Source organism: Beta vulgaris, chromosome 7 (assembly GCF_026745355.1).
Source record: "Beta vulgaris subsp. vulgaris cultivar EL10 chromosome 7, EL10.2, whole genome shotgun sequence".
In the NCBI taxonomy this organism is placed as follows: Eukaryota; Viridiplantae; Streptophyta; class Magnoliopsida; order Caryophyllales; family Amaranthaceae; genus Beta; species Beta vulgaris.
The window spans coordinates 13267026-13286289 of NC_079208.1; the positions used below are offsets into that span (position 1 = coordinate 13267026).

Below are 19264 nucleotides of genomic sequence, written 5' to 3' on the forward strand. Positions count from 1 at the left end.
TAGTAGAAAAAATGCGTAGATAATTGGTCTGATCAATTTGGAGAAAAAGACAGGTGCAAGCTAGGTAATATCTCAATTCTAGCTTAATGCATTGAACGTGGAGAAAGTTGTACATTTATAGTCTCCATAGACATAGAACCAGACGTCTACTCGAGACTAACCTCTATGAACTTTGGTATTCTGTAATTGATAGACAAAGAATCAAGAATCAACTAGAATGAAAGAAATCAAGATCACATTTAAGAGAAAAAATCAAAGACAATATAACCGCATTTCAGGTGGAAAACCTTTCAGCAAGTTCAGAAATTGCCTACATGAAGTTAAAAAAAAAAGATTTCTGGATTTCTTTTTCTTCATTTGCCAAACTCCCAGATGACGCCTCCATCCTCTGCAATCATTTCAAGGACTTAGCTTCTCCAGGAAAAGGTCATTGTAAAAGTAACTAATAATCTAGCAGCATTTTATGAGTTTGAGCAATATCATCAGCTTTATGCATTCATGGTTTGTCAAGCTATAAAATGACGTCTACAATGCAGTGATATCTAGAGAGCATCCGCAAAGAAAGGCATACTTAGTAATATAACTCATTAAGCTAAACTTCATGCTTATTCCCTCAACTTAAACTTCAACATCAACATTACTCCAATGCCTCAAAAGAGCCACCCAAGATCAGATACAGGGGTCCGTAGGCTGGATTTACATAGCATTACTCCAAAGCCTCTAAAGAGCAAGCAAAGATGGAATAAAGAAGGCAATAAGTTAGATTTACATAAAAGCCTTACCCTTTTTGGTACTTCATAACTCAAAACATATAATAAGCACATAAACTTAAATCCAACACCCAATATTATTGACAATAGACCACAATATCATCTCACTCACCAAAACGAAAGAGGGATTTTCATCGTAACACAGCAAGTCATTGAGTAAACCCATACTCACATTCGAGTATAGTCTCATAATGCTACAACTAACCATAACAACATCCAATTTTACTTTTGTTATGCAGATGAATATGAAGTCAGATAATGTAACTATGTAAGGTAGTACAAAAATATTGCAAACCTTTAACTTTCTTGTTAATCCAAACTTCCAAAAGCATGCCAGCACCAACTCCAGCTAAGATAAAAGAGCCATAAAATGCAGTTGCAGAGGGTAAAGATTTCCTGGGAAGGAAATAACATTCCGGGATCTGCCTAATTTTCTTCGGAAGCCGCTTTTTGATTATTGTTTCGCCGGTTTCCACTTTATTATCAGCATTATTCACTCCACTAATATTTTTCCAATCTACATCTTTCAATGGATCTTTTGCCTCCTCCATAGACATGATGATAATACAAAATTGCCTCAAACTAAACCTAAAATCACCATAAATCCCAACAAACTTTGCTTTAGACTTAGAATTTGCAAGATTTAACATAAGCTCAGGCCCGTCCCTGAGCCAGGGCAAGAGGGGCGGCCGCCCTGGGCCCGGGGATGACAGGTCATTCATTACTGATTTCCAGCCACAACACTAGAAAAATTAATCTCATGAAATTAAACAAGAACAAGTGAACACAAATGTGCGCATCTACAAATTGTAACATAAATTTTCTTATCATTTACTTCCATGAAACAAAGATGAGATAAGAAGTTAAACCAGAAGCTCGAGTCATAAGTTTATAACATGTATATCATCACTAAAACATGAGATAGCATGTATGAGAAAGAAAAAATAAGTTGAATTCATGAAACAAATAGCATAAAACCAATCGCATGAATAATCACATGAAGTAGGTCTCAAAAATCGCAATTCCACACCAAAATCCGCAACAAAACAAGTAGATTCATCTAAGGAACAAAACAAGAACCTGGAACGAGCTTCTGCAATTCGAGCTTTGCGTATCACATATGAGAGGTTCCAGATTCCAGAGGTTCTAAAGGAATTCAATTTGCTTATGAGTTGGGCACCGGCACCGTGAGCGTTTTTGGAGTGTTACTCCGTACTCGGATATAGGCTATATACCTATGTAGTTTAAGACTATATGCGAGTAAGGAACAGAAAAGGTAAAGTACTAAATACCGTATAAAAATACAATGTATTTAGGGTGTTAGTAAAAAATTTAGGGCGTCAAATAGCAAAACTCATTTTTTTTTTTTATGCACAACATCCGAAAATGTAACATAAATTGATGAGTTTATCTCTATTATATAAGCAAAGTGATAAGCTACGGTGTCGTCTTGTAAAATTATTGTTCTACCCTTTACTTATTAAAAAATGCTAACTATAAAATATTCAATTCTTTTTTGATCTATATTTATGTGTAATATAGAAATAAGGAAACTTAAGATTGTTTAATTTATAATAAGATATAATGTACACATAAAATATTTTCCAAAATAATATGCTTAAAAGAGATATTTTTGATTGAAAATGAAACTAATCTAACTAAAGCAATTTCAAACAATTAAAAAAGTAAGAACTTATACATTAACATAAATTTATGCATATAAGACTAGTAATAGTGTATTGTACATCGATGATCTGTTAGAATTCTAAATATTATCATATAGATAGGATTATTATTCCTAGCCTGTTCTCTCCATCTTATTTTCAATTCAGTTACAATCAGTTGGATTCATGCTCCGTTTGGTAGTATGTAAAATATTTTCCATGAAAATTAGTTTTCCTTTTCCTCTCATTTTCCGTTGTTTGCTATGCTAAGGGGTGTAATTCCTGTAGGTGGTTATCTAATCCTTGAGGTTTTTTTGAAGAATTGTGAAGGAAAACCCATTGTGACGGGCTCCGAGTTGGTTTTTTACTGAGTTTGGTGAATCTGACGGGGCGTTTGGTATGAGGGATTGGGAGTTTGGGATTAGGGATGGGATTGGGAATGGGAGTTAGAAGGTGGGAATTCATTAAATATATCCCAATCCCTTGTTTGGTATGTTAGTGGGATTATGTTGGGAATATTATTATCCCATGTTTGGTATGAGGTACTTAAGTAGGGAATATATTGCTAAATTACAAATTTACCCATTTTAATGAAGGATAGTAAAATAAGAGCAAACAATATTGGTGAAGTATATTTTAATGAAGAGTAAATTCGTCTTTTAGCATAACTAGAAATAATCTCCCTCCTTAATACCTGCCCCCTCCCATGTCTTATTGGTGGGATAAGAGGGTTTTAATCTCATTCCCCTTCACATGGTAATTTAGATATCCCTCAAACAAACATGGGATATCTACCCATGGGGATATAATATCTCATTCCCACCCCGTAATCCCCTAAACAAACACCCCCTGAGGGTATTATAGAAGGACATCCCAATGATTCTCATTTGCTCCAGGTGAAGGTCAAATGGTTAGAGTAAAAAAGAGAGGCAATATAAATAAGATTGATGCATAAAAAGATAATTTTGGTTCTAGAAATAGTTTTATGACTTTTATCTTATTTTTTACCTTACTTATCTAATCTTAGGCGGATATATGGAGTTGGTAGATGCAATCCTTAGGTGCGTATGCCTTTTAACATTGATGATAGTTATTAATTTGCAAACTTCTAAATTTTTGTCAATTTATTTTATCTGATTCTATTTTCCTCTACTGTTCTTATTAGTTTTTGTTTAGACTAGTGATAATACCTCCATACTCAAATGTGTTGTTTAAGTATTTCTTATGTTGCAGATCTTATCAATTACTAATAAAAAACAATAATATGATGGGTTGGAGATCGTAAAAAGGCGGACTGAACAACGTTTGTATAGTTGCAAGGAGTATCAACTTAAAAAAGATGTACGTAGTACTATAAACTATGCATCATCCTACCCTTTTAAGAGTGGGAAAGGTGGTTTATGAACAATAATTTACATGTGCATTGGGGCGTTGTTGTTATTGTTGTTAAAAAACAATTATTTCTAACTTGCTTTTGCTATTAATCTTCACCTTTCAGCTACTTCGCTTTTATGCCTATTATGCAACAAATTATCCATGGCAAGAGCTTTGCCAATAAGAGCTTTGGGAGTAGGTTCTTGTTTTCATCATCTAAGTCGTTTTTTCTCATGGTTTGCAATAAAACTAAGGTTTTATAAACAAAATCTCTTTAGTTTAAGAATGAGCTGGCGAAGCACGTTGCTGCTAGTGGCGTTCAGAAGTAGGTCGTGGAAAGCAGGCAACCCTTTATATCTGAAGAAGGTGAATTTTGGTGGTTCGAAATTGTGAGTGCGGGTTTACCAATTGAATTGTTGGAACGAAATTGTTGTATGTATGCTTGAATTTGTTCGAAAATGAAGTACATTTATTTGCTTGAAATTGTTCGAAAATGTTGTGTTTTGGTTGAAATGGGTCGAAATTGTTGTGAATTTGTGTGAAATTGTTCGAATTTGAAGTACATTAATTAAATTGAAGTACATTAATTTGCTTGAAATTTTTGGTTGAAATTGTTCAAAAATGCAGTTTATGATGATTTGATATTGTTGGTAGTAGTTTATTTGGTTGTTATAAACACAAATTCGAAGTAATTTCTTGTAAAATCTGTGGTTTGGTTTATGTTTTTATGTATTGTTTTGTGCATTTAATTTAATAATATAAATAATTCGAAGTAATTCTGGGGTTGTTGTTGATAATTTAGGGTTTATCTTCAGATTGTGTATTTTATTTAGAGTTTGGTTGGAATCTTATTTTGATATGGAGAAGGTTTATGTTAGCATATTGATTTGTGAAATTGCAATATCTAGACTATTAGTTTTCCTTAAGCCATTACTTGGTGAGTAGTTCTCATAGAGTTTTAATCTATGGAGGCCAAAACAGCCACTAGATTGTGGATTTATTGAGATAGTTAGAGAGTGAGTATGCACTTGTGTTGGACAAGAAATATTCCACGTTGTCCAATCTGATATTCTTCCTCCATTGTCTTTGTTAAGTGATAAAAAAAGCAACTGCAACCTACTTGTCTCACTTATGAGTTGATAAAAAATTTAATCCATTAAGCGGCGTGAATAAGATGTTTATGTAGCAAATATAGTATTGCTAACTGACATGCTAAAGTCATATAACCCAATCAAAAGTAATAACCTAAATCTTTAATTAAAGTAGTAGGGAAGTAGGGTCGAATCCACAGAGAAACGGGTCTTTTTACTCTAATTAATAAGTGTAATCTAAACTATTAACAAAATGATAAATTTAATTTTATCCCTATTGTTTTTTGTTCTGAATAAGTTTAGAGTGTTCATAATATTTAATTAAAATAATGCAAAGCAAATTAATTAAAAGAATAGACCTTTAATCCATAATTTTTTTTAATAAAATTTTGATATTATTAATATAAATTTCAATTATTTTTTATCACTTTATTTCGGTCCAGGTTAAATTTTTCCGCCTTTGGTCTTTCGATGGTTGTAACTTTATTTGAAATTTCTTTATTAATCATTTAATTGTGCATGTACTTACCTCCTTATCTTAACGTCTCTTTCAAAAATTTCGGACCAAAAAATTGTTTATTTTTTTGGTCTAGACAAACGTTCAAAAAACTTGAACTTAATCAGGGCCCTAATATGTAGGCTCGCCCTTGGGCCTCCAAAATCTCAGAAACGGGGCTGCATAAGCTCGAATCAAGAAGAATCATTTAGGCACAAATAAGAAAAGCTTTGATCATATAAACATAACAAAGTCACATATAATTAAAAAAATGCTTTGAGCTCATTCAGGCAATTCGTCGAACACCTTATGATCCAAGGCGGTGGATTCAACTGAACCCCCATATTCTGGATTTCTATTATATATTTATAAGCTCGCATGCTAGTCAATAAAATTAAATAAATTCTTACTCAGATATTCAATGCTAAACTACAAACTTTAAATCTTAAAACTTACACTATATCTGCGCATACAAATTTCAATATCGAAATTAGACAGAAAACAACGAAATCTGTAGTCGGTAGAGAGAGATGGGATTCCGTTGTAATTGCAGCAAATTTATGGACCGTGGTGGACTCAGGAATTTGAATATGGGGATCTGGAGTTACGAACGTACAACAAATAGTAGAAAAAATTTCATAAAAAAAAGTTCAATACATAAGTCTTACAACGAAAATATCCATAGTCATACAATGTTCAAATTCAACAATTTACATCTAAATATTTGTTTTTCCTTGGATTTACTTGACTTGGGTGTATCATTTGTCATTTCCTAATGTATTCATAAAATTAATTGTCAAAAATTCAATTTCGAATTTCAATAAGTAAACCCAAACTAATTAATCAACAATGTTCAAATTCAACAATTTACATCTAAATATTCAATTAAATTAAGAATCTAACAATATATAAACTTAGAAAAGTTGAAAAATATGAAATTAAAACACAAAAGTTTAAACTAAAAACTTACAATGAGTTACAAGCTTCGAAATTCGTTCGAGTATCCCCAAATTCTGGCGGTCTGGCCAACTGGCCGAACTGCCGAAGAAGACGATTTGGGCGGCCACCGGCGTCTGGCTCAGGCAGCGTGCGTCGGCCGTTCGTTTATGTAAGAGAGAGAAGAGAGAGGAGTTTCAGCGTGAAAATGAAAGTTGAAACGCTTAGCAGTGCTGCGCGAATTATTTTTTTTATTTATTTTTTTTAACTGATTTTTTTTTTTTTTTTGAATTTGGGGTACCCCATGTCCCCTTCTAGGTCCGCCACGATTTACAGATTGGAATTTGAAGAGTTAGGGTTACAAAAGTTATTCTTTCCTATGTTTCTTCTTTATATTTTCTTTTCCGTTTCTTTTTCCTTATTTCTCTTAAGTCTTATCCTGTTCTTGAACAACAAAGTTGTTTGGAAAAATTGACGTCAGGGGTCCCATCTAAGACCGAACATTTTATAAAGGTATCAACTATTGATTATCTGTATAGGTCCCAACTTTGTAGGGGTGTAATTTTGATCGGGCCTTGTAGGTTGCCTAATCTGCTGCAACAGGTTACTAGTCACATGAGCTCATTAAAAGCTCACGTGATGATAGTTTTCTTTGTTTTTCGCTACTCGTTTTCTCATACTGGTCAACAATGGAAAATATTCTCTGCTCATCTTCTCTTACTGCTCATTTCTCATATTTTGCGTCGAAGAACTTATTTTTCCATTGATTGATTTCCACTTGATTCTGGAAGAACTCTCTTCTCCATTTCTCTTGATTTCGGTCCAAAATAGGTAAAAAGAAGGTGAAAACTCAGGCGAGATGGGGGTGGTCGAGGAGAGAGAAAGTGATGGAGTGGGGTAGTGGAGGAGAGAGAGGGATTAGGTGGGTTTGGTACAGGCAGATGGGTAATCTGAATCAGACCAACGAACAAGCTATCAAGATGAACGAACATCAGATTTTGAGCAAATTGCGGACGAAAAATGAATCGCACAACAATTATTCATTGTTTGGGCCCATGAAACCCCCCAAGAGTCTTACGCCATGTGGCACCGCCACCTAAGCTCCGTGGGTCCCATCAACTACACCAGGGCTAACAAGCATTTGGGGATCCATGGGTCCCACAGGAATCATTCTTGAAAAGGTATCACCAATCCCTAGGTGAGCTGTCCCATCCAGCACACCACTTTCTAGGAATTCCCACTACTATAAATACCTCTTGTCACATCAATGCAAAGGTATTGGATTCTCACCTAACTAACCTGAGTTTCTCACTCTAGACTCTCTCTCTCTACCTCAATCATCAACTGACTTGAGCGTCGGAGGGGCGATCCCGGAACAACCCTCGGGGTAGTTTTTCTGTGTTTTGCAGGATTCCGGTGAACTGATAACCAGCTCTGCTCAGACTTGAGAACTTGCTCAGCACAGACCGTTAACCTTAATTTCTAGACAGAAACAGTTTGGCGCCATCTGTGGGGATTGTACAGAAAGTTACTTCGCCACCACTTAGAAAAGTTCATCCGCTACTCAGCAGGACTTGACCCTAGTGCTATTCAGCTATGGCACCATCCAAGAACTCCCGTAACAAACAATCTGCTCAACCCCAACGGTCCGAGAGAGAACCCTCACCACAACAGAGGAGATCAGCACGAACCCGATCCCCCTCAGTTCATACGCTGGACCCTAACCTGGAACTCTCTCAGGAGCAGCAACCATCCCCCTCTCGAGAAATACAACACGTTGACCCCCAACCCTTGCTCACAGCTGATATAGCACTCATAGCAGCTCAACTGCAACAAACCCTACAACAAAGCCTCATGCAAATGCTGACTACCCTCCAACAGGGACAAGGTCAGAATCAACTCAACCTCCAGCAACGCGATGACAATGTCTAAAGACAATCTCGTAGGGAAGAACGCAATCCTCGCTCTAACCATGGCCAGCCAAACCGGCAAAGGTCAGCAGCTCGGGAGCCTTGTCGGTCTCAAAGGGCACCCTCCCGGCAAGATGAGCGCCCTCCACCTGGGGAGAGGTCAGCCCATCGGGAAACTGCCCTCCGAAGAGAAGAGACTCACGCCTCCAGGTCACCGAGGGGAAATCATGGTCGCAAGCGGGAGGATGCTAGGAACATTCTTAACGAGAAGCGTCGTAGTCAGGGGTATGACGCCCGTCAGTTCTTAGATCGCAAGGTAGCTCAGCGAGAAGGACAAGGCGACTCGGCGCAGTCCAAGCCTCTGAGACTGGGCAACGGAAGCTTGAAGTTCATGACCCCGTTCGGTCGAGAGATCATTGACACCCCTACCCAAGGGAAAGTTAAAACACCGCTGATCGAGCAATTTGTGGGCCTAACCGACCTGGAAGATCATATGGCCAAATACAAGGCTCAGATGAGTGTGCAGACCAGCTGCGAGGCCACATGGTGTCGGTTCTTCCCCACCACCCTAAAGGGGCTCACGCTGAATTGGTTCCAAGAACTACCGCCCGGAATCATCACTGATTTCGCGGTACTCGAGGACATGTTTACCCATCAGTTCGTGACCGGAAAGAGGCAAAAGAAGACAAGCTTGCATCTCATGGGAGTCAAACAAGAGAAGAACGAAAGTCTAGCCGACTACATAAAAAGGTTCAATGAAGAATCTCTAAAAGTGTCCGATCTACAGGATGCAGTTGCGTTCGCTGCTCTCATGTCCGGATTGCAGCCTGGCCGGCTCAGATGGACATTGGCAGAGAGCGAAGTCAAAACATTTTTCGAGGCCATGGCAAAGGCTCAAAGATTTATCCAAGCGGCGGACATCTGTCGTCACTCGGAAGAAGGAAGTAAGAAGAGAAAGGAAGAGGGCAGCAACAGAGATCAGCCCAAGCAGCAGAAAACGGGCGGTAGGTCGGACAGATTTACAGACCATGGAAACGACCCTCGTTTCAACAAGAACCGGAGAGAAATCTACTTAGATATCAAGCATAGGTCCATGCTGCCTCACCCCCACCCATCAGGACCTCAGCCTATCGGCGGGACAAAAGCTAGTGGTGTGAATACCACCGAGAATGTGGTCATACCACAAAAGATTGCAGAGAGCTGAAGAAAGGACTGGATAACCTGGCTGACCAGGGGAAGCTGAACCGCTACCTAAAGAACATTAGCGAAGAGAAAGGGAAGCAAAAGGTCGGCCAGACAAATAGTGAGGATACAGAGGGCTTCATCGGGGTCATCGTTGGTGGCTTCGCCTCAGGAGGCCTAACCGGCCGGGCTAGGAAAGCCCATGCACCTCCAAAACCTTAAGCATCAAGTGTTGGAAGTTAAGCCGAGCCGGTCGGACTGCCCCGTAATGACGTTTGGGGAATCCCGCCGGTCGGTCTGTGTACCTCATGATGACCTCCTGGTCATCGAACTCAAGGTAGTCAATTCCCGGGTAAAGCGCGTGTTGGTTGATAGTGGGTCGTCAGCCGACATCATCACCTTGGAATGCCTGAAGAAGCTGAAATACAGTGAGAAGGATGTCGCACCCCTCGACCAGCCACTCATAGATTCGGGGGTAACTCCGTGCAGCCTGTCGGTCGATAAAGCTCCCCACTCGGATGGGTGAGAAAGGCAAGGGAAGAAGCCTACCCATTGACTTCCTAGTGGTCGACATCCCTCTACCATACAACATAATAATGGGACGACCCACTCTGAACAAAACAAAGGCTGCTATCTCCACCTACCAACTCCTCATGCAGTTCGAAACAGATGAGGGGAAGGTCGGAAAAATACAAGGGGATCAGCAGGCCGGGCGAGAATGCTATGTTAACAGCTTGAAGAGCAGAACTGAAGTCGACGTCAAAGAGGACTTGAAGAAGAGGAAAAGAGAAGGTTCGCCAAAAAATCTGGGGGTATACATCACAGAGAACCCCAAGCAGTACGAACGACCTCAGCCAGCTGAGGGAGACGAAGAAGATAGTGATCGGGGTGGAACCCGGTCGGACTGTGAGGGTGGGCAAGGCCCTAAACCCAGAAACAAGAGCACAGGTAGTGGAGGTGCTCCGGGAATACCAAGACGTGTTCGCCTATGAAGCCTCAGAAATGCCCGGTCTTGATCCCAAAATTATGTGCCATGAACTCAACATCAAGGAGGGGTACAAGTCGGTCAAACAAAAGCTAAGGCATCAAGGACCGGAAAGATGCAAAGCTGCGGCGGTCGAGGTCAAGAAGCTACTCGAAGCAGGGTTCATTGAAGAATGCCAGTACTCGGAATGGTTAGCCAATGTTGTACTGGTAAAGAAGCCGAGTGGGACTTGGCGCATGTGTGTGGATTTCACAGACCTGAACAAGGCCTGTCCGAAAGATAACCATCCTCTGCCCAAAATTGATAGGCTGGTCGATTCTACGGCTGGTCATGCCCTCTTAAGCTTCATGGATGCCAATGCAGGCTATCATCAAATTCCGATGGCAGAGCATGATCGGGTACATACCGCCTTCACCACCCCCCAAGGGGTTTCACAACAAGAATGTCAGCCTTTAGCGTCCGCAACAATCAGACGCTAAAAACGCGGAATCGGACGCTAAATATATTAGCGTCCGACGACGGACGCTAAAAGGCTGATGCAAAACCCTTGGTCGCTAATTCTCCAAATAGCGTCTGATATTTCATATTTAGCGACCGTTCCCTAAGCAGTCGCTAATTAGCGACCATTTTCAACTGCTGACGCTAATTAGCGACCGCCTGGGCGTAATTAGCGACCGCCTGGGTAGACGTTAATTAGCGACCGCCTGGGTCGTCGCTAATTAGCCTTGGCAGTCGCTAATTAGCCTGGGCAGAAGCTATTACATTTCTCGCATTTGCACTTTCTTTTTTGTTTTTGATACACATTTGCACTTCTTTTTTTTTTTCCTTTTGGTTAACTAGAATTAAATGTAATAGCTTTTTGCTTTTAATTAATTGATATTAAATATAATAAGATATGGAATGATGCAAATACCATAATTCTTTTATTAAGGCAAACAAATTAATCAATTCAATTATTATTGATAATAAATGTAATTACAAGTGAAAAAAAAAAAATCTACAACTAAATTCTATTATACTTCAAACAAAATCTAATACAAATCTCATATAATTACATGTACACTTTAAACTCCACAACAAAAATCTGGAACCAAAACGGACTTTAAATCTGGTTTTTGGATCGAAACCAACTTCAAATCTGGAACTCAAACACAAATCTCATAACCCTGCAAATCAACAAAAACAAAGAAATTAACAGGCTAAATACACAGGCACCCAAGGCAGAATATACTCAAGAAAACTTGCATGATGAAATACTCAAACGAGCAGCATTCAAGCCAATTATAATATCTAGACAAATATTAATTTGTGCTATATAAGATTATGTCAACTTTTCTAGCTAATTATAATTTCATCACCTATTGATTTTAGAAGCACTTATAAGGAGGTAGAGATACTATAATTTTTCACTACTCATTCATCCTAACATATTGTATTTACTGATGAAAAGCAATAAAGAACCAACGTACATAGTTAAAGCAACTGAAATAATATACCACCTTCAAAGAGGCACAAACCCAGTAGTCTTCACAACAATCTCTCCTAAAGGCAGAAAGATCTCTTGTATTGACCAACACTATCTTTTTATGATTGTCGCAGATCGAGCTAGTTTCCATTGCTTTACTTGAAGGTAATTTGGGAAGTTTATCAGATCTAACAACTACTAATGAATTTAACATATCTTCTCACAGGAAGTTACACCAGATGGTAGCATATTATTTTAATTCAGATAAAACACAATTAGATCTTTCATGCCCTCAATCAGATCCAAGAATTTTATTGACAAAAAGAGCTGAATCATCATTTGGACAAGGTGTTTCACGTTTCGAGTTTCAATGCAATCAATGAACACATGATATTGAATTATGATGAGACATGATACGCCTTACAGAAGTTACTACCAAATCTAGTTTTCATCATAATTTTATACACATCTGTGATTTATGCTCGTTTTTAGAAAGAATTGAAGGAGATTGCAGGTTTTCATACTGATCAAAGTTGGCTAGCAGCAGAAAATTATGATATGGAAGCTGTGACATATACTAGTACTTACCTAAGAAGTTGTCTGCCACCCTTTTCTGGAAAAAGAAAATATAAGCATAAAGTTAATTTAAAGTCAAAAAAGGATGCATCAGAAACATGGATAATCAAGTAATAAGTGGAGATCTAGGAACCAAATTTATTTTGAAACAAGTAAAAGTGTTTCTCTAAAGAGAAAAAAAAAATCAATTTTACTGCAGTACCAGCATGATACTATCGTATAGCTAGTAAGAGACTACAAAAAAAATCTGAACTGTTACTGCATCATTTTGTAGGGAAGAAGGAGCTCGGTCTAACAATATGATCAACAGACCAAGTCAACTTTGAAGACAAAAGATCTTCTGAGATTTCTAGGTATTATATTTAAATATTATCATTTGTGAGAATATGTATATTCTCTATCAATTCTCATTCAAATATCTTGTATATTCAGATATTTATATCTCCACAGTCAATAGTTAGAATTCTTTTATCAAAGAAACATGTTGAAGTTTTGAACTGGTAGCTTGAGGATTGGTTGAATCAGGGACAGCATTGAGCTTACACGTTTTCATATAGAATCAATCAAAGAAAAGTCAGACTACTAATGTACTTTCATAACTTCCAATAGCCATTTCCAAGAATTAGAAAATCTTGATCAAATCTCATTCTGAGAAGCCATATGAAAATATCACCCAGTATTAGCTTAGCACATTTTTGCATATGTTTTCTGATTCCTCACTAATGGATGATCAATAGTGACAAACTAAAAAGAAAAAAAAGAAAAATGGATGCTGTAACTGATATTACTCCCAGAGCAACTAAACAATCAGATCAATTACCTCAAGAACTTGTGCATCTCAGCAGCAATAAATTTTGAGGAAATCTTGTTATATCCAGATTTAGCTTCAAAAAAATCCGCTCAATAAGACAAATAAGATCACCAGTAAAGGTAAGAGGAACAACAATACCAGTCAAAATTTTGAGAGATACCTCTTTAACAAAACGCTTCAAATTAACTTCTGTAAGTTCTTGAGATACTCCTAAAGAACAGACAAAACACCAGATAGTCCACCAGATTAAAAATTCAACACAAAATCATTCAAAAAAAAACCCAAATCTGATGAGAAGAAGAAAAACCTAGAAATAATTAGGACAAAAACCCAACGAAAAAATCAAGAAAAAACCAGATCTGAAAGAAAAATCGAAAAAGAGAGGATAAATAAAAATCGAGAAAACAAAAAAACATACGAAATTAACGAAAAACATACAAAATTAACGAAAAAAAGAGAGGATAAATATGGGGTTTTGAAGGAAAATTGATAAATTAACAAAAAAAACTAGATCTGAAACAACCCACATAAAAACCCAATAAAATCAGTAACCCTAAAACGAAAACCTCGACGATGATTGGCTCATAAATCGATCGACCCTCCTTCAAATCAGAGAAAGTGTGGTAGCGGACCATTGAATAGCGTCGACGGTGAGAGAGAAAAAAATAGAAATCGATCGAACCTCCTTCAAATCAGAGAAAAAATAATAAGGTGGGTCGTCTTTTTCTTTATTACCATTGAATACCGTCCGTCATTTTAGACGGTAAACTTGTAAAACAGACGCTAATTAGCGTCCGCTTTAAAGACGGACGCTAATTTTACAAAACGGGCGCTAATTAGCGTCCGTTCATAGACGGACGCTAAATTTACAAAAATTGACGCTAATTTGCGTCTGATACGGCTGGATGGTAAATTCAGACGCTAAAAGCGCGTATTCTTATTGTGTTTATTGCTACAAAATGATGTCGTTCGGACTGAAAAATGCTGGAGCCACCTACCAACGAACAGTTAACAAAATTTTCAGTAATCAATTGGGTCGGAACATAGAGGTATACGTTGATGATATGATAGTCAAAAGCAAGGCCCATTCTGATCACCCACCCGACCTAAGGGAGACGCTGAGCACACTGAGGAAGTATCGTATGATGCTCAACCCTAAGAAGTGTGTCTTTAGGGTAAAAGGGGGTAAGTGCCTCGGATTTTTAGTTGATAAAAGGGGTATTGAAGCCAACCCCAACAAGATAAAAGCAGTGCTCGAGATGAAATCCCCTCGAAATGTCAGAGAAGTGCAGCGCCTAACGGGATGCCTAGCTGCTCTCGGACGATTCCTATCACGGTCGGCTGATAAGAGCCTGTTCTTTTTCAAGTCCCTCAAGAGAAAAGAATTCACCTGGGATAGGAGGCTGAGCAAGCCTTCACCTCCCTCAAACTTCACCTTTCAACGCTTCCAAAGCTTATGTCCCCCTTACCGGGGGAAACATTATTCATATACCTGGCAGTATCAGAATACGCCCTAAGTACCGTGCTGGTGGCCGAAAGGGAAGGGACACAGCACCCGGTCTACTTCATCAGCCATGCCTTCCGAGGGGCAGAAGCAAAGTACAGCGAGGTGGAGAAAATGGTCTTCGCCCTCATCGTGGCTAGCAGAAAGCTGAAACCCTACTTTCAGGCCCACCAGATCAAAGTCCTCACCGGACAACCCCTTCGTAAAGTAATTGAAAGCAGGAACCACTCCAGTCGGATGACAGACTGGGCCGACTAATTGGCTGATTTCGGTTTAGAATATGAACCCAGGAGAGCCATAAAAGCTCAAGCCTTAGCCAATTTTATAACAGAGTGCACAACTCAGGCCCCGGTTGGCCAAAAAGAAGAGTGGGAATTATTTGTAGATGGTTCTTCCACCAAGTCGGGGTGCGGAGCGGGGCTAGTGCTCAAACCCCTGGTCGGGGAGAAGATGGAGTACGCAATCAAGTTCGAATTCCTGGGGTCAAACAACGAAGCAGAATATGAGGCTCTCATCCTAGGACTTCAGCTTTGCATTTTGGCGGGAGCTATAGCTGTTGAGGCCCGATCAGATTCCCAACTAATAGTGGGTCAGGTATTAGGAGAGTACGAGGCCAAGGAAGATAACATGAGTATGTACCTGGCCAAAGCTCAAGAGTTCATCAAAAAGCTCTCCCATTTCCACATCAGCCACACGCTCAGGTCGGAAAACCAACAAGCCGATGCTCTAACTCGCATGGCCAGCTCGGCAGAGGGGTCGGCTCCTCAGACCATCATGTGGGAGGTACTTCGCCAGCCCAGCATAAATGCCACGGAATAGTTGTTCCTAGATCGGACATCGACTTGGATGGACGAAGTGGTCGGACATTTGAGGGATGGAATCCTCCCAGCAGAGATCAAGGAAGCCGAAAGGATCAAGCATCGAGCAGGTTGGTTCCTATGGCATGATGAGCAGCTCTACAAGAAATCATACACGCACCCACTTCTAAAGTGTGTAACTCCCGAATAAGGAAACTACATCCTAAGGGAAATACACCAAGGGGCGTGTGGCATCCACCAAGGGGGGAGAAATATAGCTGGGAAAGCTCTAAGGGCAGGATACTACTGGCCTACTCTCAAGGCAGATGCACAAGAACTAGTGAAGAGGTGCCCATCCTGCCTAATCCATTCGGATATTCCCAGAGCCCCAGCCACCCCCCTCACCTCCATCCAAGCAGTTCTACCATTCGACAAATGGGGCATGGATCTACTCGGCCCCTTCCCCCCAGCATCAGGTCAGTGCAAGTTCCTAATACTGGCAATAGACTACTTCACCAAGTAGACAGAGGCCGAGCCACTCGCTTCCATCACTAACAAACAAGTGCAAGCCTTTATCTGGAGAAACATAATCACACGGTTTGGGGTACCCCGAGCCTTGGTCTCAGACAATGGTCGGCAATTCAACAGCGGACCAACTCGTGAGTATTGTGCTCGTTTTGGCATACAGACCAGGTTCTCAGCAGTGTCCCGACCACAAACCAATGGTCAAGCTGAAGCTGCTAACAAGATAGTGCTCAACGGAATCAAAAAGTCCCTTGGCACAGCAAAGGGGGCTTGGGTAGACGACCTACCCGGAGTTCTCTGGTCTGCTCGGACAACTACTAAGGAAGCAACTGGTCACTCCCCATTCGGTTTGGTATATGGTAGTGAAGCGGTCCTGCCAGTAGAGGTCGGCATCCCATCACCTCGAATCACCTTCTATGACTTCGAGCAAAACGAAGAAGAGAAGCATGTCAACCTCGATCTACTACCAGAAACAAGGGGCAATGCCTTGCTAAGGTCGATCCGCTACAAGCAAAGAGTGACTCGGCAATTCAATCGTCGAGTTAAAACGAGGCCAATCCAGCTCGGAGATTGGGTGGTCAGGAAGGTCGAAGCAACAGGGCTCTCACACCTCAAAGACAAGTTGGGGGCTTACTGGGATGGTCCTTACAAAGTCACCAAAGTAATCAAGCCTGGCACGTTCCAACTTGAGAACCCTGAAGGCATTCCACTTGCTCGGCCATAGAACTTGGACAACCTCAAGAAGTATTATGTCTAATGTTTGTCAATTTCAATCGGGGCATATATATGATGTAAATCGGCCAAGTATGGCATGTAATTGCTCGGACCAGTTCAGGTCGTACATGTAAAGACTTAACCAGTCAGTTTCAAGTTATAAATAGACTTAACCAGTCAGTTTCAATTTTATCAGACTTAACCAGTCAGTTCCAATGTTGAATTTCATTTTTAACTAAGTTAATTCCGACCAACGCTATCATGGCATGACTTAACCAGTCCAAAATAACACTTGAACAGAAACGAGAATAATTGCAATCGACAAACATAAAAGGTGCTCGGATGAAATGGAAGAAAATCAAATTCATTCAAGTTAAAAGAGTTACATCCTAAAACTTGGTACTACCAAGGCCAGCTAAGCGAAATAAAAATACAAGCCTAAGCAACTGGGCTTGCTCGTTAGTGCTCCCGGTCCGCTCATCAGACCTCGCAAACTCGGGCTGCTGATCCTCCCCAGCAACCTCCTCAGTGGCTTCATCATCATCATCGTCATCGTCAGTAAGGGCGATGTTAAGCTCGGAGAGAAGAGCCCGATCTTCCTCTTCCAGCAAAGCCTGGTAGCTGGCCATGGCCTCGGCCCAGGAGAGAGACGGATGAGACTTGGCCAGGGCCGCCTTCATCCTCTTAAGGCCATCATCCACCCCCATCTTCTGGGCGGTCGAGCCAATCTCATTGACGAACTCTTTACAAGCCTTGGACTCCTTCCAGGCTGCGAAAAGCCAAGGTCAGGTCGGAACAAAGAAACAAATGGTATTTGGGCAAGAGCAAAAAGCCTACCTTGGGGATGGCAGGAATGCCTAGCTTCTTCGCCTTTAGTTCAGCCTTGAGTTGAGCCGCCCTCATCGCAGCATAGTTCAGCTTTTCAGCCATATCAGGGTCGGACTTTAAAAGATAGGCTAAGGAGGAAGCTGCAAAGAAAATTAAGTTAAAAAACCGCAAAAAGAAACATAAAGCAAGTAAAATAACCCTCTCGGCCGATTACCCTTGGGGAATGTCCGGCTCAGCCCGACCGCCGACAGTAGATGCTCATTTTTTAAAAGACGGCAACTCGGTAGCCAGTTGCTAGCCACATAAACTTCCCCCCTTGAACAATCTGGGCCTGGGTCTGCATGTAAATAGCTGCAACCGCTTCTTCCTCGGACATTTCAGGCACCCTGAAGTTGAGCTCGCGATTTGGTTCAACATCCGGTCGGACTGTGGGGATTCCCCAGTCCCCTCCAAAGAACACCAAGGCAAACTCCTTCCTGAACCCTTTCTGCGAAGAGGGAAGGTCAAGTACCGCCTTATACCCCTGTCGGGCTTGGAAGTACCACCAACCCGGACCATTATCCCCTGCCATCATCTCGACCAACTTAAACATATTGCGCCATAGGGTGATGGTAGGTCGGACGCTTAGCATTGCACAGATCGTCTGAACCGCTATAATCCCTCCCCAGGAGTTCGGCGATATCTGGTTGATGGTCAGATTATAGGCGTTGAGAAGATCCTTCACAAAGGGGGTCAAAGGGAATCGGAGCCCCATCTCCATAGACTTGTAATAAACAGCAGTACAACCAGGAGGAGGGGTCAGAACAGTGTGGAAAGCCTCCGGTCGGACCAGCATGTACGGATCCCTAATTTGGAACCTCGTCGCCTGCCCCCTCGGATCCTCGAGGAAAGCCTTCATGAGCGAAGGCAAAGGAAACTTTGATCCTGGCCCCCCCTTCGGATCCAGATCTGGAAACTCCAGTCGGCCTGAAGTAGAAGTCTCTCCTTCGCCATCCGACATCGTTACCCTCACTACACCATCATCAATATATTTATCTAAGTAACTGGCTTTAGAAGGAAAGGCCAGGGACACTTCCCAGGGGAAGGGAACAGTGCCCTCGGCCTCTTCCTCTACTGACGATGAGGGGCTCGGGAGCAGAACCGCATCGGGAACGGCCGAGGGGTCGGAGCAACTTATTAAGGTTGACACCAGCGTTATTCCCATTCCTCTCACCTCCTCGAATAAATTGTAGGGAGGCGAGGTCGGGGGTGTCACTGACTCGGACGATTCTCCCATTATTATATAGACAAGGGAGTCGGCCGAGGTTATTAAAAGAAAAGCGAAAAAGCTAAAGAAACAAGAGTGTACCTGGTCGGACGATTGGAACCAGAAGATCTGCTGAAAAGTTAGAGAGAAGGGAGAGCTTTTAGAGAGCTTTTAGAGAGAGAAAGTGAAAATTTTGTAGATGATAGACAAATGATTTCTCTCTCCTCTCCGTACATATATATAGACGTGCCTCGGGACGCGTCCCTTCATGGGCCTATTCGATGCTTCCAGATCGCACCATTTTCCCCTCAAGAAGGCGGCCCATGGAAGATGAAACATCACATTTTTTGGAAAGCTTCCAGCTCAACCACCCAGCTGAGAAATGCCATG

General features: G+C 40.9%; 1 protein-coding gene and 1 long non-coding RNA gene across 3 annotated transcripts; both read right to left on the bottom strand.

Moving 5' to 3' along the window:
* LOC104908897 (hypothetical protein) lies at window positions 1–2003 on the bottom strand. 2 transcript variants are annotated; one of them, XM_010698069.3, is made up of 4 exons: window positions 1851–2003; window positions 1066–1358; window positions 315–388; window positions 1–180 (listed from the first exon to the last, which is right to left on the bottom strand). In XM_010698069.3, the coding sequence occupies exons 2-3, from the start codon at window positions 1325–1327 to the stop codon at window positions 354–356; spliced, it is 297 nt and encodes a 98-aa protein (XP_010696371.1). In that variant the 5' UTR covers window positions 1328–1358; window positions 1851–2003; the 3' UTR covers window positions 1–180; window positions 315–353. The 2 variants fall into 2 exon arrangements, with proteins under 2 accessions (XP_010696371.1, XP_010696370.1); XM_010698068.3 differs by lacking the exon at window positions 1–180 and having other exon boundaries at window positions 219–388.
* A 9306-nt stretch (window positions 2004–11309) lies between these two features.
* LOC125499625 (uncharacterized) lies at window positions 11310–13980 on the bottom strand. Its single transcript, XR_008970472.1, has 2 exons — window positions 13421–13980; window positions 11310–13333 (listed from the first exon to the last, which is right to left on the bottom strand). It is a non-coding gene; the product is annotated as an uncharacterized LOC125499625 (long non-coding RNA).
* Window positions 13981–19264: the final 5284 nt, after the last annotated feature.

Coding starts and splice junctions, on each gene's coding strand:
- LOC104908897 (XM_010698069.3), bottom strand. CDS start 1,327: ATGTCTATGGAGGAGGCAAAAGATCCATTGAAAGATGTAGATTGGAAA. Junction 389..1,065: donor GATTAACAAGAAAGTTAAAG/GTTTGCAATATT, acceptor AAATGATTGCAG/AGGATGGAGGCGTCATCTGG.